The sequence below is a fragment of the Scyliorhinus torazame genome, chromosome 7 (genome assembly GCF_047496885.1).
Source record: "Scyliorhinus torazame isolate Kashiwa2021f chromosome 7, sScyTor2.1, whole genome shotgun sequence".
Taxonomy (NCBI): Eukaryota; Metazoa; Chordata; class Chondrichthyes; order Carcharhiniformes; family Scyliorhinidae; genus Scyliorhinus; species Scyliorhinus torazame.
In genome coordinates this window covers 7,334,708-7,356,486 of record NC_092713.1, presented here as the reverse complement: position 1 = coordinate 7,356,486, position 21,779 = coordinate 7,334,708, and the positions used below count along the sequence as shown (strand labels likewise).

Genomic DNA, 21,779 nt, shown 5'->3' with positions numbered 1-21,779 from the left:
CCCCCCCCCCCCCCCTGTGACATCACTTCAGTAATATGATCAACTCCATTCCTTAAAGGTACATTGCTTAAACATCCATTTCTTAAAGGTACTCTCACATGAGTACCTTTAAGGTACGGGGCAGCACGGTAGCATTGTGGATAGCACAATTGCTTCACAGATCCAGGGTCCCAGGTTCGATTCCGGCTTGGGTCACTGTCTGTGCGGAGTCTGCACACCCTCCCCGTGTGTGCGTGGGTTTCCTCCGGGTGCTCCGGTTTCCTCCCACAGGCCAAAGATGTGCAGGTTAGGTGGATTGGCCATGATAAATTGCCCTTAGTGTCCAAAATTGCCCTTAGTGTTGGGTGGGGTTACTGGGTTATGGGGATAGGGTGGAAGTGTTGACCTTGGGTAGGGTGCTCTTTCCAAGAGCCGGTGCAGACTCGATGGGCCAAATGGCCTCCTTCTGCACTGTAAATTCTATGATAATCTATGATGACACCCCTCCTGCACCATGTGCGCCCTTAGAGTCTGAAGAGTGCCTTATTCGACACACTCCTCGTTTGAGGACTGTTCGACATCTCTCATCTGAATAGTTCTCCTGCACCACTTTTCCACCTGCACAACCTTCGCAATACGGGCAGAAAGGGCCATAAAATCAACCCTCAGGCAGGACCACCTTATGTGCGGCCACTCACCCCATGACCACCACTGGACGTCCAACAGGAGAATTTCTAATGGGAAATAAGGAAATGGCAGAGAAACTAGACAAGTGTCTGTATTCATGAAGGAAGATACAAAAGACCTCCCAAAAATATTAGAGAACCAAGGGATGAGCAAGAATGAGGAATTGAAAGTAATTAGAATTAAGAAAAAAAGTAATACAGGAGAAATTAATGGGAGTGAAAGTTGACAAATCCCCTGGACCTGATGATCTACATCCCAGAGTGTTAAATAAGTGGCTGGAGAGATACTGGATGCTTTGGTGGTCATCTTCCAAAATTAGATAGATTCTACAGCGTGCCACCCTGGAAATGACTCCCTTGTCCCTACTCTCTTCTTCAGTTAGCCAATCCTCGATCCATGCTAATATGTTACACCCTCCACCGTGAGCTCTTAAGGATAGTATGCTGTGATGTGGCACCTTATCAAACACCTTTTGGAAATGCAAGTACACCACATCTACAGGATCCCCTTTAACAATATTGCTTATTACTTCCTTAAAAGAACTTGAATATATTAGTTGAATATATTAGTTAAACATGATTTTCCTTTAACAAAACCATGTTCACCCTGCCTGATTGCATTGGGATTTTCTAAGTGCTCCACTATAGTCCAAAGACGTGTGGATTAGGTGGATTGGCCATCCTAAATTGACCCCGAGTGTCCAGGAATGTGCAGGCTAGACTACGGGGATAGGGCGGGGTGGACATGGGCAGAGTGCTCATTCAAAGGGTTGGTGCACACTCGATGGGCCAGATGGTCTCCTTCTGCATTGTAGGGATTCTATGATAATAGATTCTAGTATTTTCCCCATGACAGATACTAGACTAATCGGCCTCTAGTCTCCTGCTTTCAATTTCCCTCCTTTCTTGAACAGAGGAGTTACTTGGGGCAATGGCGTAGTGGTATTGTCACTGGACTAGTAAACCAGAGGTCCTGAGTAGTGCTCTGGGATCCCAGGTTCAAATCCCCCCACGACAGAAAGTGAAATTTGAATTCAATAAAAAATCTGGAATTAAAAGTCTAATAACGACCAATCATTGTCGATTGTCAAAACAACCCATCTGGTTCACTAATGTCCTTTAGGGAAGGGGAAATCTGCTGTCCTTACCTGGTCTGGCCTACATGTGACTCCAGACCCACAGGCTGATGCCTAACTGGCCCATCAAGGGCAATTAGGGATGGGCAATAAATGCTGGCAAGCCTGCGATAATAAAAAATAAATCTTATTTTCCAAACTGATGGGAGCGTTCCAGAATTGAGAGAATTATGGAAAATTATGACCAATGCATCGACTATCTCAGTTACTTCTTTTAAGACCCTAGGATGAAGTCCATCAGCTCCTGTCAAGCTTTTAGTTCTAATAGTTTTCTCAGCACATTTTTCCTGGTGATTGTAATTTTTTAAAATTCCTCCCTTCCTCTCATCTGGGATGGTATCTGTCTTCATCTGGGATGGTATCTGTCTTCATCTGGGATGGTATCTGTCTTCATCTGGGATGGTATCTATGTCTTCTACAGTGACAACTTCTACAGACACAGAATATCTATTCAATGTTTCATTTCCTTTTTTCCTATTATTAATTCCCCAGACTTTCTCCATATCCCCCATCACCTTTGCTGAGTTTAAATCCAATTCCCTAACTAGCCAATATAGTTTCACTCGACGCACCCCATCAGTTCCCTTAACATCTTAAAAACGTTGATTAATTGGTAGATGTAGGGAAGATGTTACCAATGATGGGTGTGTCCAGAACCAGGGGTCACAGTCTGAGGATTCAGGGTAAACCATTTCGGACAGAGATAAGGAGACATTTCTTCACTCAAAGAGTGGTGAGCCTGTGGAATTCATTACCACAGGAAGTAGTTGATGCTAAAACATTGAATATATTCAAGAGGCGGCTGGATATAGCACTTGGGAAGAATGGGATCAATGGGGAGAAAGCAGGATTAGGCTATTGAGTTGGAAGGGCAGCACGGCAGCATTGTGGATAGCACAATTGCTTCACAGCTCCAGAGTCCCAGGTTCGATTCCCGGCTTGGGTCACTGTCTGTGCGGAGTCTGCACATCCTCCCCGTGTGTGCGTGGGTTTCCTCCGGGTGCTCCGGTTTCCTCCCACAGTCCAAAGATGTGCAGGTTAGGTGGATTGGCCATGCTAAATTGCCCGTGTCCAAAATTGCCCTTCGTGTTGGGTGGGGCTACTGGGTTATGGGGATAGGGTGGAGGTGTGGACCTTGGGTAGGGTGCTCTTTCCAAGAGCCGGTGCAAACTCGATGGGCCAAATGGCCTCCTTCTGCACTGTAAATTCTATGATAATCTATGATCATCTATGATAATAATCGTGATGAATGGCGGAGCAGGCTCGAAGGGCCAAAAGGCCTCCTCCTGCTCCTATGTTCTATGTACATCTCTAAGTATGTGATTCAGCACTCAATTTGCTAAATTCAAGAAAATACAGCTCAAATTTGTGCATCTCTCCTGTAATTTAACACTTTGATTGTCATTTTCCAGCACCCCACATCCCTCGCTGCAGGCGGCGCATTTGAAATCTCCGTTCACATTGGCGAGACTGGAGATCCCACAAGCCTGAGGGGGCTGGAAAATACTCGCTCTGGAATCAGTTATCATTCTAGTAAATCTAATTTGCACTCTCCCTGTTGAGCCAAGATGCCTTTCCGAAGATTTGGTGCCCAGAGCCGCTCTCCAGATGTGGTCTACCCAGCGCTTTGTGAAGCTGTCGCAATCCTCCGCTCCCTTGTATTCTAGTCCTCGAGGTAGAGAGGCCCACATTCCATTCGCCTCTTCTGATTATTTTCTGATGTGTTGATGACATTTTAATGCTGTTTACCTGGGTCCAAGAGCCTCTTTGGAACGCTGCTGTTTCTAGTTTTTCACCATTTATAAAGTCCCATGTTAAACCTGTTTACAGACAATCTGGATGACCTGACGCTTGTCTACAGTGAAATCCATTTGCCGCAGCTTTGTCCATTTACTGGATCTGTCGATATCTCTGTGATTATGCTTCTATCCACACTGCTGATAATATCGCCGATCTTTGTGTCATTGGAAGGCTTGGATATGTGGCTTTCTATTCCATCATCTCAATTGTTAATAAATTCATTATTAGTTGAGGCTCCAACACAGGACCTTTGTGGGGCCAGTCAATCTAACCTCAGTGGTGGGGAAACTATTGGAAGCAATTCTGAAGGACAGAATTAATCTGCATTTTGAGAGTCTGGGATTAATCAGGAACAGTCAGCATGGTTTTGTTACGGGGAGGTCATGTCTGACCAACTTGATTGAATTTTTCAAAGGTGACCAGGTGTGAAACATAGAAACATAGAAAATAGAAGCAGGAGTCCATTCAGCCCTTCGAGTCTCCTCTGCCATTCATTTGAAGTTTGGAGCCTTTGAGCAGGAGAGCTAGTTCTATATTAACACAGGCTCTGCCACAGGCGCATGCAATGCACTGGAAAGTAATATCATCCCTTCATTCGTATTGATGGACATTCAAGCGTCTACAGTAGTCACTTACGTTTACCAGCTGATTTCTGATGATGTAAAAGGAGAACAAATTGAATACAAAAAATCCTAAATTTGTCTTGGCTGCTTTTTTTTTTTACAAGTTTCATTCCTTGTTCCTAGAGTCATTTTTTCCTTTTGATCAAGTTAACAAGTCTTTAAATGTATTATATATTGTGAATTGTAAGTTTTTGTTCCACTAGTGCCTGTTAATAACTATTCCAGTAATATAAAAGGAACTTTATTACACATATTTATTAAGGTTAATTTAGATCCTTGTTCAAAAAGGTGCTATTCTTGAATTAGAGGGTTTTCAATTCTGTAAATATTTCCTTTCAATGCTTACAGTAATGGAGTAACGCATCATAATACGCATTAAATCCATTGCCAAAGGTTTTTGTTTCTGCCTTTGTTTTCAAGCCCCACAGCTCCATGTAAAATGTTCATTTTCCTTCCCACAAAAGCTAATAAATGTTATTTCAAATGATAAAAAAGAAATGTATGGGTGGCACAGTGGCTCGCACTGTTGCTTCACGGCTCCAGGATCCCAGGTTCAATTCTGGTCTTGGGTGACTGTGTGGATTTTGCACTTTCTCGCTGTGGCTTTGTGGGTTTCCTCCGGGTGCTCCGGTTTCCTCCCACCAAAGCTTAGACAAAGGGTCATCTGGACTCGAAACGTTAGCTCTTTTCTCTCCTTCCAGATGCGGCCAGATGTGCTGAGATTTTCCAGCATTTTCTCTTTTGGTTTCAGATTCCAGCATCCGCAGTAATTTGCTTTTAACCATAGGTTAGCTCCTCAGGCTGGACAGCTTGTTTGTGACGCAGAGCGAGGCCAGCAGCATGCGTTCAATTCCCGCACCGGCTGAGGTTATTCATGAAGGCTCTGCCTTCTCAACCTTGTTCGAGGTGTGGTGATCCTCAGGTTAAAGCACCACCAATCAGCTCTCCTCCTCAAAGCGGAAAGCAGCCCATGGTCATCTGGTACTGTGGTGACTTTATTTAATTACTTACTTTACAAATCCATGCCAGCTCTCTGATTAGCTGAAACTCTCATCAGTTACTACCCTTAATTATTATAGACTCTAGTAATTTCCTGACCACAGAGGTTGGGGTTACTGATTTATGATTTCATGGTCTCTCTTTCGCCTTTCTTAAATACTGAAATGACAAATTGAATCTTCCAATCTTAAAGAGCAGTTCCTGAATCGAGAACGCTTTGGAAGATTAGAATTGGGATATCTGCAGTTTTTCATCTCCTTTCCTAAAACCCTGACACGGAGAATCATCTGGCTCTGTGGATTTGTCGCGCAGTGCCATCATTTTCTTCATTACTTTGTTTACATAAAATGTGGTCAGCCCCTGTCCTGAGTTAATAATTATGTCCTTTGGATATCTGGTTTGTTGACCTCTTCTTCCACTGAAAATACTGAGGAAATATTCGACTTGACTACCATTTCTTTATTTTCCATGATAATCTTGCCATCACCAGCCTTAAAGGGGCCCATTTTGCTTCTGATCCTTTCTTTCCTAAGATATCCCTTTGATTTGATTTGTCACATGTACTGAAGTACAGTGAGAAGTATTTTTCTGCGGCCAAGGGAACGTACACAGTAGACAAAAAGAAGAATAATCGACAGAGTACATTGACAAATGGTACATCAGAGAACAAAAAAAAGTACAGCACAGGAACAGGCCCTTCGGCCCTCCAAGCCTGCGCCGGCCACGCTGCCCGTCTAAACTAAAATCTTCTACACTTCCTGGGTCCGTATCCCTCTATTCCCATCCTATTCATGTATTTGTCAAGATGCCCCTTAAATGTCACTATCGTCCCTGCTTCCACCACCTCCTCCGGCAGCGAGTTCCAGGCACCCACTACCCTCTATGTAAAAAACTTGCCTCGTACATCTACTCTAAACCTTGCCCCTCGCACCTTAAACCTATGCCCCCTAGTAATTGACCCCTCTACCCTGGGAAAAAGTCTCTGACTATCCACTCTGTCTATGCCCCTCATAATTTTGTCGACCTCTATCAGGTCGCCCCTCAACCTCCTTCGTTCCAATGAGAACAAACCAAGTTTATTCAACCTCTCCTCATAGCTAATGCCCTCCATAAGCAACATTCTGGTAAATCTCTTCTGCACCCTCTCTAAAGCCTCCACATCCTTCTGGTAGTGTGGCGACCAGAATTGAACACTATACTCCAAGTGTGGCCTAACAAAGGTTCTATATAGCTGCAACATGACTTGCTAATTTCTGTAATCAATGCCCCGGCCAATGAAGGCATGCATGCCGTATGCCTTCTTGACTATCTTCTCCACCAGTGTTGCCCCTTTCAGTGACCCGTGGACCTATACACCAAGATCTCTCTGACTGTCAATACACTTGAGGGTTCTACCATTCACTGTATCGTCAAACAATGATTGGTTACAGTGCGGAACAAGGGGCCAAACAAAGCAAATACATGAGCAAGAGCAGCATAGGACATTGTGAATTACAGGGGTTCTTACAGGGTACAGATCAGTCCAAGGGAGAGTCGTTGAGGAGTCTAGTAGCTGTGGGGAAGAATCTGTTCCTACATCTGGATGTGTGGGTCTTCAGAATTCTGTATATTCTGCGTGATGGGAGGGTCTGGAAGAGGGGGCAAAGCCTGGGTGGGAGGGGGTCTCTGATAATGCTGTCTGCCTTCCTGAGGCAGCGGGAGGTGTAGACAGAACGTTTCTTTGCACACTGTCTTTTTGTAGCTCTTGCTGTCTGCTTAGGGAGCCAATTAACTCAGCTAAAACACTGACTACAGAAAAGGAACCGACTCAGGGTAAAATCAGCAGACAAGGACCTTCCTTTGAGCACCCTTTGCTGTTCTTTGTACCTTTTCCATTTATCAAAATCTATTCAACGTTTTGCATTTGATGTATTATCACTTCTACTTGTATATTGTTCTTGAAATGAAAATCGCTTGTCACGAGTAGGCTTCAATGAAGTTACTGTGAAAAGCCCCTAGTCGCCAGATTCCGGCGCCTGTTCGGGGAGGCTGGTACGGGAATTGAACCGTGCTGCTGGCCTGCCTTGGTCTGCTTTAAAAGCCAGCTATTTAGCCCAGTGAGCTAAACCAGCCCCTTTATCTCTTTATCTCTCGTTTGCATGTCTGTACTTTTCAGCAACTAAATAATTTGCCCCTTGGGGGTATAAATTGATTCTGTAGCACAATAAATTAATTTTCTGTTGTTTTATAATTAACAGATTTACTCCGTTCACTGTGTATTATCTGTCTCATCCCATTGAAGCCAGCCTTACCTAAATCCAGGATCATGATTCCCACCTCTCCCTCGGAAACACAGCACTGAAACTCATAATAATAATCTTTATTGTCACAAGTAGGCTTACATTAACACTGCAATGAAGTGACTGTGAAAATCCCCTAGTCGCCACATTCCGGCGCCTGTTCGGGTACACAGAGGAAGAATTCAGAATGTCCAATTCACCTAACAAGCACGTCTTTTGGGACTTGTGGGAGGAAACCGGAGCACCCGGAGGAAACCCACGCAGACACAGGGAGAACGTGCAGACTCCGCACAGACAGTGACCCAGCGGGGAATCGAACCTGGGACCCTGGAGCTGTGAAACAACTGTGCTAACCACTTTGCTACCGTGCCGCCCAGATACATTTTGGGGCTGGTTTGGCACAGTGGGCTGAACAGCTGGCTTAAAATGCAGAACAATGCCAGCAGCGCGGGTTCAATTCCCGGACTGGCCTCCCCGAACAGGCGCCGGAATGTGGCGACTAGGGGCTTTTCACTGTAACTTCATTGAAGCCTACATGTGACAATAAGCGATTATTATTATTATTAAATGTCAATGTGCCCTTAAGCTGTTAACTAAATCTGGACTATTACTACTTATTAAATCTAATATAACCTGTTGGTTCTAGGACACACTGTAGCAGAAAATTATCCTGGTACAACTGCCAATGGTGGAGCGATTACAATTAGGACATGTAGAGGTCAGAATTGGAGGAGTGCAGATACTTTGGAGGATTGCGGGGCTGGATAAGAGCAGAGAGATAAGGAGGAGGAAGGCGATGAAGGAACTTGACCACAAGCATTAAAATGTTTAAATTAAAGCTTTGTTGGACTGGAAGCCAAAGTCTGTCAACGAGCACACACAATACTGGGTGAAGGGGATGGTATACCAAACTCTATCAACAGTCTAGTCTCTAAGTACTGGGCCTCGGCTAGCAGTGTGCTCAAATTGTACCTCCATATCGAGGACCTTGTGGAATATGGCCTGGGCCAAGCTCTCCCGCACATACTTCTGGTGGTCTTTCCGAACAATGTTGAGGCGATATTCTTTCTCCGACACTATCCTTCCATTCCTCGTGACCTGGACAAGAGAGCATTATTTAAAAATCGTGTCAGGCAACATCTAAAGTAGAACTGTTTGATTCCAATCAAAGATTTTAAAGCCGTTTATGTGATCAAAGTGGAGTTCTGGAATGGTAATATTAAATATATTACAATTTACATAATGCTTACAAATCAGGAACAGTTAGTTAATCTTCTCCCACAAGCTTCCTCCCACCTCACTATCAGCATTTCCTTCTACTCCTCTCTCCCTCATGTACTATCCAGCTTTCCGCTTCAACGTATCTACACTATTCACCTCGACCACTCCCTGTGGGAGCGAGTTCCACATTCTCCCCCCTCCCTATGGGAGCGAGTCCCACATTCTCCCCATTCCCTGTGGGAGCGAGTTCCACATTCTCCCCACTCCCTGTGGGAGCGAGTTCCACATTCTCCCCACTCCCTGTGGAGCGAGTTCCACATTCTCCCCCCTCCCTATGGGAGCGAGTCCACATTCTCCCCACTCCCTGTGGGAGCGAGTCCCACATTCTCCCCATTCCCTGTGGGAGCGAGTCCCACATTCTCCCCACTCCCTGTGGAGCGAGTCCACATTCTCCCCACTCCTCGTGGAGCGAGTCCACATTCTCCCACTCCCTGTGGGAGCGAGCCCCACATTCTCCCCACTCCCCATGGAGCGAGTCCACATATTCACCCCACTCCCTGTGGGAGTGAGTCCCTCATTCTCCCACTCCCTGTGGGAGCGAGTTCCACATTCTCCCACACCCTGTGGGAGCGAGTCCCACATTCTCCCCACTCCCTGTGGGAGCGAGTCCCTCATTCTCCCCACTCCCTGTGGGAGCGAGTTCCACATTCTCCCCACTCCCTGTGGGAGCGAGTCCCACATTCTCCCACTCCCTGTGGGAGCGAGTCCCACATTCTCCCCACTCCCTGTGGGAGCGAGTCCCACATTCTCCCCACTCCCTGTGGAGCGAGTTCCACATGCTCACCATTGTCTGGTTAAAGTAGTACCTCCTGAATTCTCCATTGCTCAGCAAGCTTGGCAGGGTAAGCCTTGGGGAACTCAAACACCAACATTAGCATCAAGGGCATAATTTTCCTTCCCTCGCTCTCAGGACTGACCCGCATTGCTTTTTTTATGTTCTACACAACCATCCCTGCATTCCTCGAACGAGCATACCAATTCAGGGAATGTGTTGATGCACGCTGAATGACCACTAAAGCGAGGTTGTAATCCAACTGAAGGCTTGAATAAGCTAGATGTTTCCCCCAGCAGCTCAGGTACAGAATGAAGGCTGCTGGGGCGGCACGGGCTCTTATACCCCATCTAGCAGGGCGGAGCTACCATACAGTTTGACCAATGGGAAACATACAATATCTACCAATGGTGTTCCAGCATTACCAGGTACCGTAATGCCTCTACAGAGACTACCACATGTGTGTCCTGTGGGCAGAGGGTCAATGGGAACTGGAAGGCGGCGGCTTCAACTAATTTCATCCAACAACATTTTTGGGCTCAAGTATCTGAGTAACTGGAGACATGACGGGTGGTGAGGGGAGCGTGTTTTGGGGGGGGGGGGGGGGGGGGGGGGCGGCATGAGATTTGGGACCAATAGTTCCCAAAGCTCTCGCCCCTGGGGACTTTCCTCAGCTCAGCTCTGGGGAGATGTAGATTCACTGATAGAGATTCATCACTGTGATTGGTCAATAACTACTTGACCATTGGATCATGTGACCACCAGAATGGCAGACGACGAGCTTCAAAGACCTGGATCGTTTTCCACCTAATGATTGCTCCATCCTCAGTTTCAATAATCTGGGGCAATTCAGAGCTGCAAGGATCATGATGAATCAGTAAACAGCCAGGGTACCTACCAATCTGCTCGCTGGAGGTGTCTCCCGTGATCCTGGTATTGTTGAAATATCCGGGTCAAGTGTTTGTCGTTAGGCTGTTATAGGCGGCGAGTGGTCTGCAAGACAGAAAGTCAGTCCTTTGAAATCAGCATCCTGTTCGAAATATAACAACAATTTATTCAACTGCTGCTTACAACAGTTCTGATGAAAGGTCACAGACCTGAAACATTAACTCCGTTTCTCTCTCGCCACAGACGCTGCCTGACCTGCTGAGTATTTTCCAATATTTTCGGTATCATAAAGCCGAAGTATTCACTACACGAGGAAGCAGTATCATTTATTTTAGACAATTTAATATCCATGTTAAGACACTCGAGGTAGAATTTAAGTGCACACATTAACTGCCCTTCTGCTGGGCAGCATGGTAGCACAGTGGTTAGCACTATTTCTTCACAGCACCGGGTCCCAGGTTCGATCCCCGGCTTGGGTTACTGTCTGTGTGGCGTCTGCACGTTCTCCCCGTGTCTGCGTGGGTTTCCTCCGGGTGCTCCGGTTTCCTCCCACTAGTCCCGAAAGACGTGAATTTCACTGAAATTAGGTGAATTGGACATTCTGAATCTCCCTCTTTGTACCCGACCAGGCGCCCGAGTGTGGCAACTAGGGGATTTTCACAGTAACTTCATTGCAGTGTTAATGTAAGCCTACTTGTGACAATAATATCACCTGACAATATCAACAGTGTAATTCCTGCCACCGACTGGAAAGGCATCAGGACCAGGTGCACACACTCGGCCCACACTGTGGCCACCAGAGCGTGCACAACTGCCCCCGATATCGTTCTGGTCAGCAGCAGGAGTTTGGATCTATCGAACGCTGTGCACTTTCACTTTGCACTGGAACCTATAATGTTGGCACTTCCCATGGGAATTCCAATGTTAAAATTCTATATTTACACATGTGTATGTTGCAGTCATATCATCAAGTGACATTATAATGGCAATCCTACTGCAGCATTTCAGTGCAGCACGTTTACCAGCAACAATCCATCCAGATCCCAATCTGTGATGGGATCACAATCCCAATGAGATTTAATGCGAGTGCTGCAACCTTCAACTGGTTCCAGAAGCACCAGTCTGGTGCAGAGTTTCTACACATTCTGGGCAACTGGTAGATGATAGAATCAGAGAATCCCAACAGTGCAGAAGGAGACCATTCAGCCCATCTGGTCTGCATCAACCCTGCACTCCACGCAGGCCCACTTCTCCAGCTTAGACCCATAGCCCTGCAACCCAATGAACCTTTGACACAAAGGGCACTTCATCATGGCCAATCTAGCTACCTTCACATCTTGTGGAAGGAAACCGGAGTACCCGGAAGAAACCACGCAGACGCAGGGAGAAAGTGTAAACACCACACAAAAGTCACCCAAAGCCAGGATTAAACCCGGGTCCCTGGTGCTGTGAGCAGCAGTGCTAACCACTGTGTCATCCCATATTGGACTCGTCAACATCTTGAGTCCCATATTTTGCAATGAATTATTTTTGAAATGTTTTAAGTCGAAATATCTTTTTTTTTAATAAAAGAAAAAAAGTGTCCTTCAATTAAATATTACAATAAGTTCTCCACAATGCAAGTTGAGAATCTCATTTACTGAAATTTCCTGATTATGCATCTTCTTCATTTACTGAATCACCAGAAGCACGTTTTACAGAGGGAACAGGTGCTAAATGGGAGCTGGACCAAAGACAAGAACTTGTATTGGTTAAGGACAGTACAGCCCTCAATATGGGTAACTTGAACTTCACTTCTCATAGAATCACAGAATTTACAGTGCAGGAGGAGGCCATTCTGGTTTAAGCACACTGGGCGAAATCGCTGGCTTTGAAAGCAGACCAAGGCAGGCCAGCAGCACGGATCAATTCCCGTACCGGCCTCCCCGAACAGGCACCGGAATGTGGCGACTAGGGGCTTTTCACAGTAACTTCATTTGAAGCCTACTTGCGACAATAAGCGATTTTCATTTTTCATTTCATTTCATTCTGCCCATCGAGAAGAAGGAAGCTTACGTAAGGTTGAGGAAGCAAGGATCTGACTCGGCTCCAGAGGGTTACAAGGTAGCCAGGAAGGAACTCAAAAATGGACTGAGGAGAGCTAGAAGAGGGCATGAAAAAGCCCTGGCAGGAAGGCCCCTAGGCGTTCTACACTTACGTGAGAAATAAGAGGATGATCCTAGTAGGGTCGATCAGGGATAGTGGAGGGAACTTGTGCCTAGAATCTGAGGCACTGGGGGAGGCCCTAAATGAATATTTTGCGTCAGTATTCACTAGAGAGAGGGACCTTGTTGCTCATGAGAACAGCATGAACCAGGTTAATAGACTCAACAGGTTGATATTAAGAAGGAGGATGTGCTGGAAATTTTGAAAAGCATCAGGATAGATAAGTCCCCTGGGCCTGACGGGATATACCCTAGGTTACTACGGGAAGCGAGGGAGGAGAATGCTGCACCGTTGGCAACGATCTTTGCGTCCTCACTCTCCACTGGAGCAGTACTGGATGATTGGAGGGAGGCGAATGTTGTTCCCTGTTCAAGAAAGGGAATAGGGAAATCCCTGGGAATTACAGACCCATCAGTCTTACGTCTGTGGTGAGCAAATATTGGAAAGGATTCTGAGAGATAGGATTTATGATTATTTAGAAAAACATAGTGATTAAGGTAGTCAGCGTGGCTTTGTGAGGGGCAGGTCATGCTCACAAGACTCATTGAATTCTTTGAGGATGTGATGAGACACATTGATGAAGGTCGGCAGTGGATGTGGTGTGTATGGATTTCAGTAAGGCATTTGGTAAGGTTCCCATGGTAGGCTCATTCAGAAAGTTAGGGGGCATGGGATACAGGGAAATTTGGCTGTCTGGATACAGAATTGGCTGGCTGAAAGAAGACAGCGAGTGGTAGTGGATGAAAAATATTCCGCCTGGAGGTCGGTGACCAGTGGAGTCCCGCAAGGATCTGTTCTGGGACCTCTGCTCTTTGTGGTTTTTATAAATGACTTGGATGAGGAAGTGGAAGGGTGGGTTAGTAAGTTTGCCGATGACACGAAGGTTGGGGGAGTTGCAGATAGTGTTGAGGGCTGTTGCAGTTTACAACAGGACATTGACAGGATTCAGAGCTGGGCTGAGAAGTGGCAGATGGAGTTCAACCTAGATAAATGTGCAAGTGATTCACTTTGAAGGTTGAATTTGAATGCTGAATACAGGGTTAAAGGCAGGATTCTTGGAAGCGTGGAGGAACAGAGGGTTGGTGTAGACTCGATGGGCCAAATGGCCACCTTCTGTACTGTCGGGATTCTATAGATTCTATGGATCATTACCTACAAGTTCTCGTGCAGGTCATTCACCATCCTGACTTGGAAATAATATAGTTGTTCCTTCAGTCACTGGGTCAAAATCCTGGAACTCCCTCCCCTAACAGCACTGTGGGTGTACCTACACCATATGGACATGGAAACATAGAAAATAGCAGCAGGAGGCTATTCGGCCCTTTGAGCCTGCTCCGCCATTCATTCCAATCATGGCTAATCATCCAACTCAATAGCCTAATCCCGCATTCCCCCCCCCCCCCCCATATCCTTTGATCCCCTTCGCTCTTAGTGCGATATCTAACCGCTTCCTCAAAACATACAATGTTTCGGCTTCAACTCCTATGGTAACGAATTCCACAGGCGACCACTCTCTGGGTGAGGAGAGTTCTCCTCATCTCTGTCCTAAAGGGGCGGCTGGTTCAGCTCAGTGGGCTAGACAGCTGGTTTGGATGCAGAACAAGGCCAGCAGCGCGGGTTCAATTCCGTACCGCCTCCCCGAACAGGCGCCGGAATGTGGCGACTAGGGGCTTTTCATAGTAAACTTCATTGAAGCCTACTTGTGACAATAAACAATTATTATTATATTATAAATGGTCTACCCCATATCCTCAGACTGTGACCCTGGTCTGGACACCCCACCATCGGGAACATGCTGTCTGGGCCCACCCTGTCTAGTCCTGTTAGAATTTTATTGTTTCCATGAGATTCCGTCTCATTCCTCTGAATTTCAGTGAAAACAATCCTAACCGACTCAATCTCCCACCATCAGTCCTGCCATCCCAGGAATCAGTCTGGTAAACCTTCTCTGCACTTCCTCCATAACAAGAACATCTTCCTCAGATAAGGAGACCAAAACTGCACTCGGACTGATCTGTTCCTGTAAGAACACTATTCACGACGCCCTATGCTGCTCTTGCTCAGGTATTTGCTTTATTTGGCCCCTTGTTCCGCACTGTAACCAATCACTGTTTGTCAATGTACCATGTGTCAATGTACTCTGTCGATTATTCTTGTGTCTACTTTGTACGTATTGAGTATGTTCGTCGGCCGCAGAAAAATACTTTACACTGTACTTCGCTACATGTGACAATAAATCCAATCAATCAATCAATCAAATCAATATTCCAGTGTGGCCTCACCAAAGCCCTGTATAATTGCAGCAAGACATCCTTAATAATAATAATAATAGCTTATTGTCACAGTAGGCTTCAATGAAGGTACTGTGAAAAGCCCCTAGTCACCACATTCAGGCACCTGTTCGGGGAGGCCGGTGTGGAATCCTTGCTCCTGTACTCGAATCCTCTCGCAATGAAGGCCAACATACCATTTGCCTCGTTACCCCTTGCTGTACCTGCCTGCTTACCTTCAGTGACTGGTGTACCACCCAGGTCTCATTGCACACTCCCCTCTATCAATTTGTGGCCATTCATATAATAATCTGCCCTCTCGTTTTGCACCAAAGTGGATAACCTCACATTTATCCAAATTATACTGTATCTGCCATTCATTTGCCCACTCACTCAGCCTGTCCAAATCACCATGAAGGATCTCTGCATCCTCCTCACAACTCACCCTCCCACCCAACTTTGTATCACCTGCAAATTTGGAGATATCACATTTTGTTCCCTCATCAAAATCATTTATATTGTGAATAGCTCAGGTTCCAGCACCGAACCCTGCTGTACCCCACTAATCACTGCCAGTTTGAAAAGATCTGTTATTCCTACTCTTTGTTTCCTGTCTGCCAATCAGCTTTCTATTCATCTCATACTCCTAATTTCATGCGCTTTAATTTTACCCACTAATCTCTTGAATGGGACTTTGTCAAAAGCCTTCTGAAAGTCAAAATAAACCACATCTACTGGCTCCCCCTCATCAGCTCTACTAGTTACACCCTTCAGCAGCAGTTCAAGAAGGCAGCTCACCACCACCTTCTCAAGGGCAACTGGGGATGGGGAATAATAACAGCCAGCGACACCCACCTCTCATGAAATAATGAAAACATCACATCAACCTTAAGCTGTCAAGCTCGAATTTAAAGACAAGTGCATTTACACTGCAGGCTTAAGACCTGAATCAACATACTGAGAGAGTGATTCACTGTCGGATAATCAACATTGAAGAGTGCGACATCACTCTGTAACCTCCGTGATTGGGAATAAAATCTGCATCCGCTTAATGGGATTCTGGAATATATGGGCTGGAAAACAAGTTTCAAACTGACCTTGGAATCTAAAGTTGATCGAGTGAGCGAATCAGCAATTATATGTTAATTTCTGCAGTGTCTTTAACACAGTGAAATATCCACAAGCAATTAATCAATATTTGTCCAGAGCTTGGGGCCAAGGCAGCTGGCGGCATGTCCGCCACTGGTGGAATGTTTCAAATCAGGAGACCAGAATGAGAGGAACATAGAGATCTTGGATGGTCCTAGGGTGCACAAGATTACAGAGATAAGGAGGGACAGAGTCATGAAGGGGTTTGAAATCAGGAATGAGGATTTTTAAATCAATGAGCTAGACTGGGAGATATGTAGGTCCGCGATCACAGCGGGTGAATGGGACGTGATGGGAGTTAGAATAGGGGCGAAGAGAGTTATTAATATTAGTTGAGGTTTATGGAGATTCACTCATCACCGAAGGAGACCATTCTACCCATTGTGTCAGAGCAAGCCCGTTGGCAGAGCGATCATTCTTTGAACGGCACTGGTCCCCATCGCTGGTCAGGGTTTGCCAAAAATCTGAAGTTGATGCTATTGTCAATTCATCTTGACTTCCAGTAATCTGGGACATGTAGCAACTTGTAGAGAGGGCAATGTACAAGGATAATAACTCACCAGCTAAGACTATTGCCAATCCCTTGTGTGTACAGCATTGTGCAGATTGTGCAACACTCCATTTGTTCCCCTCCTTTTTCAAACACAGTAATCTACATGTTGGCACACTTGCCCAACTCAGATAATCATAAGGTCAAGAAAATAGAAACGTATAAACAAAATGCATGCTGAAACTCCCACTGTACAATGAACTGTCAGAGGGTCAGTACTGAGGGAGTGCTGCACTGTCAGAGGGTCAGTACTGAGGGAGTGCTGCACTGTCAGAGGGTCAGTACTGAGGGAGTGCTGCACTGTCAGAGGGTCAGTACTGAGGGAGTGCCGCACTGTCAGAGGGTCAATACTGAGGGAGTGCTGCACTGTCAGAGGATCAGTACTGAGGGAGTGCTGCACTGTCAGAGGGTCAGTACTGAGGGAGTGCTGCACTGTCAGAGGGTCAGTACTGAGGGAGTGCTGCACTGTCAGAGGGTCAGTACTGAGAGTGCTACACTGTCAGAGGGTCAGTACTGAGGGAGTGCTGCACTGTCAGAGGGTCAGTACTGAGGGAGTGCTGCACTGTCAGAGGATCAGTACTGAGGAGTGCCGCACTGTCAGAGGGTCAGTGCTGAGGGAGTGCCGCACTGTCAGAGGGTCAGTACTGAGGGAGTGCTGCACTGTCAGAGGATCAGTACTGAGGGAGTGCTGCACTGTCAGAGGGTCAGTACTGAGGGAGTGCTGCATTGTCAGAGGGTCAGTACTGAGGGAGTGCCGCACTGTCAGAGGGTCAGTGCTGAGGGAGTGCTGCAATGTCAGAGGGTCAGTACTGAGGGGAGTGCTGCACTGTCAGAGGATCAGTACTGAGGAGTGCTGCACTGTCAGAGGGTCAGTACTGAGGGAGTGCCGCACTGTCAGAGGGTCAGTACTGAGGGAGTGCCGCACTGTCAGAGGGTCAGTACTGAGGGAGTGCCGCACTGTCAGAGGGTCAGTACTGAGGGAGTGCTGCACTGTCAGAGGGTCAGTACTGAGGGAGTGCTGCACTGTCAGAGGATCAGTACTGAGGGAGTGCTGCACTGTCAGAGGGTCAGTACTGAGGGAGTGCCGCACTGTCAGAGGGTCAGTACTGAAGGAGTGCCGCACTGTCAGAGGGTCAGTACTGAGGGAGTGCCGCACTGTCAGAGGGTCAGTACTGAGGGAGTGCCGCACTGTCAGAGGGTCAGTACTGAGGGAGTGCCGCACTGTCAGAGGGTCAGTACTGAGGGAGTGCTGCACTGTCAGAGGGTCAGTACTGAGGGAGTGCTGCACTGTCAGAGGGTCAGTACTGAGTGATGTAACATTATACCAAAGCCTGCCTGTCCACTCCACTCGTTTGGAGAGCAAACCTGTTCTCCCTGGTATCCTCTGAGCAATATTAATAACTGAAGTAATTCCAGTGAGAAATAGATGATGTATTCATTATGACATTGCTTTTTGTGAGGCTGTGCTGTCTGCACATTGCCGGCAGTGTTTGTGACTTTACTGCAGACTGAGCTTCAATAATACATTTCTTTGGGAGTAAACTGATTTGGGATTCTCTGAGGCCATTAGTCGGTGCTACTGAAATGCAAGTCCTTTCTTCCACTAATTGATATCATGTATATTTAACATTGTGCTTGAAACCAACTTGCTGATGGAGCGAGACATTGTCACTAAATATCAGTGCGATAGTCCCAACTTAACGCAGTCACAAATACAGCAGATAATGTCTCAACTGTAAAGTTTACATCCTCACGTTAAAATTGCTCTGTTCTCATCCTTCCTAATCTCTGTAACCGCCCTCAAGTCACACAAACCCGGTGAGATCAATGCGTCCTCTAATTGTCGCCTTTTGAGAACCCTGATTTCCATCACTCCATAATGCCCGATCGTGCCTTCAGCTACCTGGAACTCCCTCCCCTAAACCTCTGCACTCTCTCTTTCTCTCCCCCTCCATCTCTCCTTCTAGATGCTCCTTAAAACTTATCTGTCAAGCTTTCAGTCACCTGTGTGTCCTTCGGGGAGTCAGTATCAAGCATTCTTAGATGAACACTCCTAGGAAGCTTTTTTGGAAATCTTTACCATGTGAAAGGCGCTATACAAATGCAAGTAGCTATTGTTGCCTGGCACTTTCCGCCGGCGTGTAAGAAACAGGCTCGGTTCGCAGAGATTGGAGGGGCTCACAACCTGGCAGAACCCAGCCAGTGACACACATACATTTGATGAATCAGTGGAAACCAATCCGCTTGTCCGCTACTTTATCTGTTGCTAGGAGGAGACCAATGAGCTAAGAGTCTAACATTACAGTGTCAATTCACCACTTGTCTGAAAGCATTAGTCATAATTGAAAAGCTGATGGTCAATTATTGTTCAAATCATTTCCATTTCCGCCATCCGGATGTTTCAGTCCAGCAAGTGAGCTGTGAGGAACGTGGGGCAACATTTTCACAATAAACCAGCAGAAAGTGGCTAGTCGGCAGCGGAGCCTCTTCTTTGCTATTTAACAAGATCATGGCTGATCTGTAGCTTAACTCCATCGAGCCTTCTTAATTACTCTTAAATCCCCTTACCCAATAAACATCTCTCAATCCCAGTTTGACATTTTTACTTCCACCAATACTTGAGGGTGGGGGGGCTGTTCCAGATTTCCATTCCCCTTTGTGTGAGGCAGCAGTTCCTGAAATCACCCTAAATGACCAGGCTGCGATTTGAACGTTTTGGTCCCCTTGTTATGGACTGCCCCCACCAGAGGAAATCACTTTTCGCTCTCTCTCGCTACCCCATCAAGTCCTTTAATCAGCTTAAACATCTTGATTAAATCGCCCGATAATCTTCTAAACTTGAGGGAAAGTGAGACAAGTCTATCATTGTGACTGTTTGTCCATGGTATCACTCTGGTATCACTCTGGTCTGTACTCCCTCCGGTATATCCTTCCTGAGGTGCAATACCTCAGGAATGGACACAGTTAATCCAGATGGAGTCTGACCCGTACAACTGGAACAGTGCTTCCATCCTCCTATTTGTATTCCAAACGGTATCTACGTTTGAGATAATTTGTGTTCACCCCAGGACATAATTCAGCTCGTTCGAGGAAGCCTCGGAAAGATTATTGAAAATCTGGAACTCTCTCTCTCTAAAAGCTGTAGACGGTGGTGGTCAATTTGATCTTTCCAGTAAAAAGGGAGAGAGTAGCTAAAGAAAATGTTGGTCGCTTTAAGGGTGAAACTGAGGAATTATTCATGGGAAACGAGGAGACTTTGAAAAAGTTTCCTACTTGTCTCCACAGTAAAAGGCACTAAAAACATCCTCCAAAAAGCAGAAAATCAAGAGGGAAAGGGGCAGAATCCAGGTTGGATATTGAACTTCCTATCTCCAGTTTTCTCTTTTACTCAACATCTCTCCTTTGTCACACCCTCTATTTCTCTCAGTTTATTTGCTCTTTCTCTCCATTTTTGTCTCACTCTCACTTTCCTCAATTTCTGTTGCTCTACCTTTTCCACATCCCCCCCCCCCCAGCCCTTTCTTTGTTTGATCTCTTCCCCCCGTATCTCCATCTCTCCCTTCCCCCCTCCATCACTCTCCCTCCCTCCTTCTCCAACTCTCTCTGTATCTCCATCTCTCAATAAATCCCGTTAACCCTGCATTGAACTCCACAAATTACACCCTCAAAACCAGACTGAATCCAGGCCCCTTGATCATCTCTATTATCAGGGACGGCAGGAAGGGATTCATTATCCACAGAAAACAACTGAACCCCATAATCCCACCTGAAAAGCATTCTTCGTAACCCCCCCTCCAAAATCCCACATCGGAGTTAGGGACTATAATAGGCCACTCGGCCCATCGAGCCTGCTCCGCCATCTAATAAGATCAGGTCTGATCTGGATGAGTCTTATTTCCACTTTCCTGGCCGGCCCGCATAACTCTTCACTCCCTTGTCTATCTAAAATCTCTCTAACTCAGTCTACAATATATTCAACGACCCAGCCTCCACTTGGGAAGTGAATTCCACAAACTAACAACACAGAGAAAACAATAACCTCCTCCCCATTTCAAAATGGACCAAATTCAAGCCTCCGCACAAAAGCAAACGTCCTCCCCCGGTATCCACACTATCAAATCACCACAGCATTTTATCTTTCAATAAGATTACCTCTCCTACTTATAAACTCCAATGGTTAGAAGTCCAACCTATTCAATCTCTGTCCATTTGGATCATTTGCTGCTTTTCCGTTCTTCCTGCCAAACTGGACAAGATCCCACTTTCCCACACCAGACTCCATCATTATTTCCACTCACTTAACCTGTATACCCCTTTTGCTGACCCCCCCCCCCCCCCCCCCCCCCGTGTCCTCTGCACAACCTGCGCTCCTTGCAGTTCTGGCCATCGCACTACAGGAAGGAGGTGGTGGCACTCGAGAGGGTGCGGAGGAGATTCACTCGGAAGCTGCCTGGGCTGGAGCGTTTCAGCTGCGGAGAGGGGCTGGTTAGGCTGGGGCTGTTCTCCTTCGAGCTGAGAAGGTGGTGGGAAGACATGATCGAGGTGTAGAAAATGTGCGGGGCATAGGAAGAAACCATTCCTGTTGGTTGAGGAGTCAATAACAAACTCTTTAGGAGATATAACTATCTTGTGCCAACAGCATTTTTAGGAACTATACATTTGCTTCCCTCGTCCAAGTCACTGATGTGGTTTGGAAATAGCTGAGGCCCCAGAACTGATCCCTGTGACACTGCACTGGTTTGAGTTGCCACCCGAAACACACCCATTTATCCTCCTCTCTGCTCCCCATCAGGTAAACACTCCTTTATCGTGCTAATATATTACAGACTACACTGTCAGTTCGTATTTTGTGGAGTAACCTTTGATGTCGCACTTATCCAGGTACACCACATCCACAGATTGCCCTACATCCACCTTGTCTGACACTTGCTCAACGAACTCCAATACATGTTTTAAACAGGATTTTAATTTTACACAGCCATGCCGACCGTCTGATCACATCATTATTTTCGAAGTATCTTGCTGTAACCTCCTTAATATTGGATTTCGCTGTGACAGATGTTAAGTTAACTGGCTTGTAATTTCCTTATTTCTTCAATAAAGTAGATGCATCTCTCAGCAACACTCTCTCCCACTTGGCACCTCCATCTCCACCACTTCTC

At 46.3% G+C, this 21,779-nt stretch overlaps 1 protein-coding gene across 1 annotated transcript in view; it reads right to left on the bottom strand.

Moving 5' to 3' along the window:
- Positions 1-10,794, bottom strand: part of erich3 (glutamate-rich 3) — a 129,801-nt gene extending 119,007 nt beyond the window's left edge. Inside the window, exons 1-2 of the mRNA XM_072512836.1 lie at positions 10,699-10,794; positions 8,475-8,600 (exon numbers count right to left, since the gene is read on the bottom strand). Of these exons, the coding sequence (XP_072368937.1) occupies positions 8,475-8,600; positions 10,699-10,794 (222 nt within the window). The remainder of the gene's footprint in view (positions 1-8,474; positions 8,601-10,698) is intronic.
- Between the last annotated feature and the right edge of the window lie 10,985 nt (positions 10,795-21,779).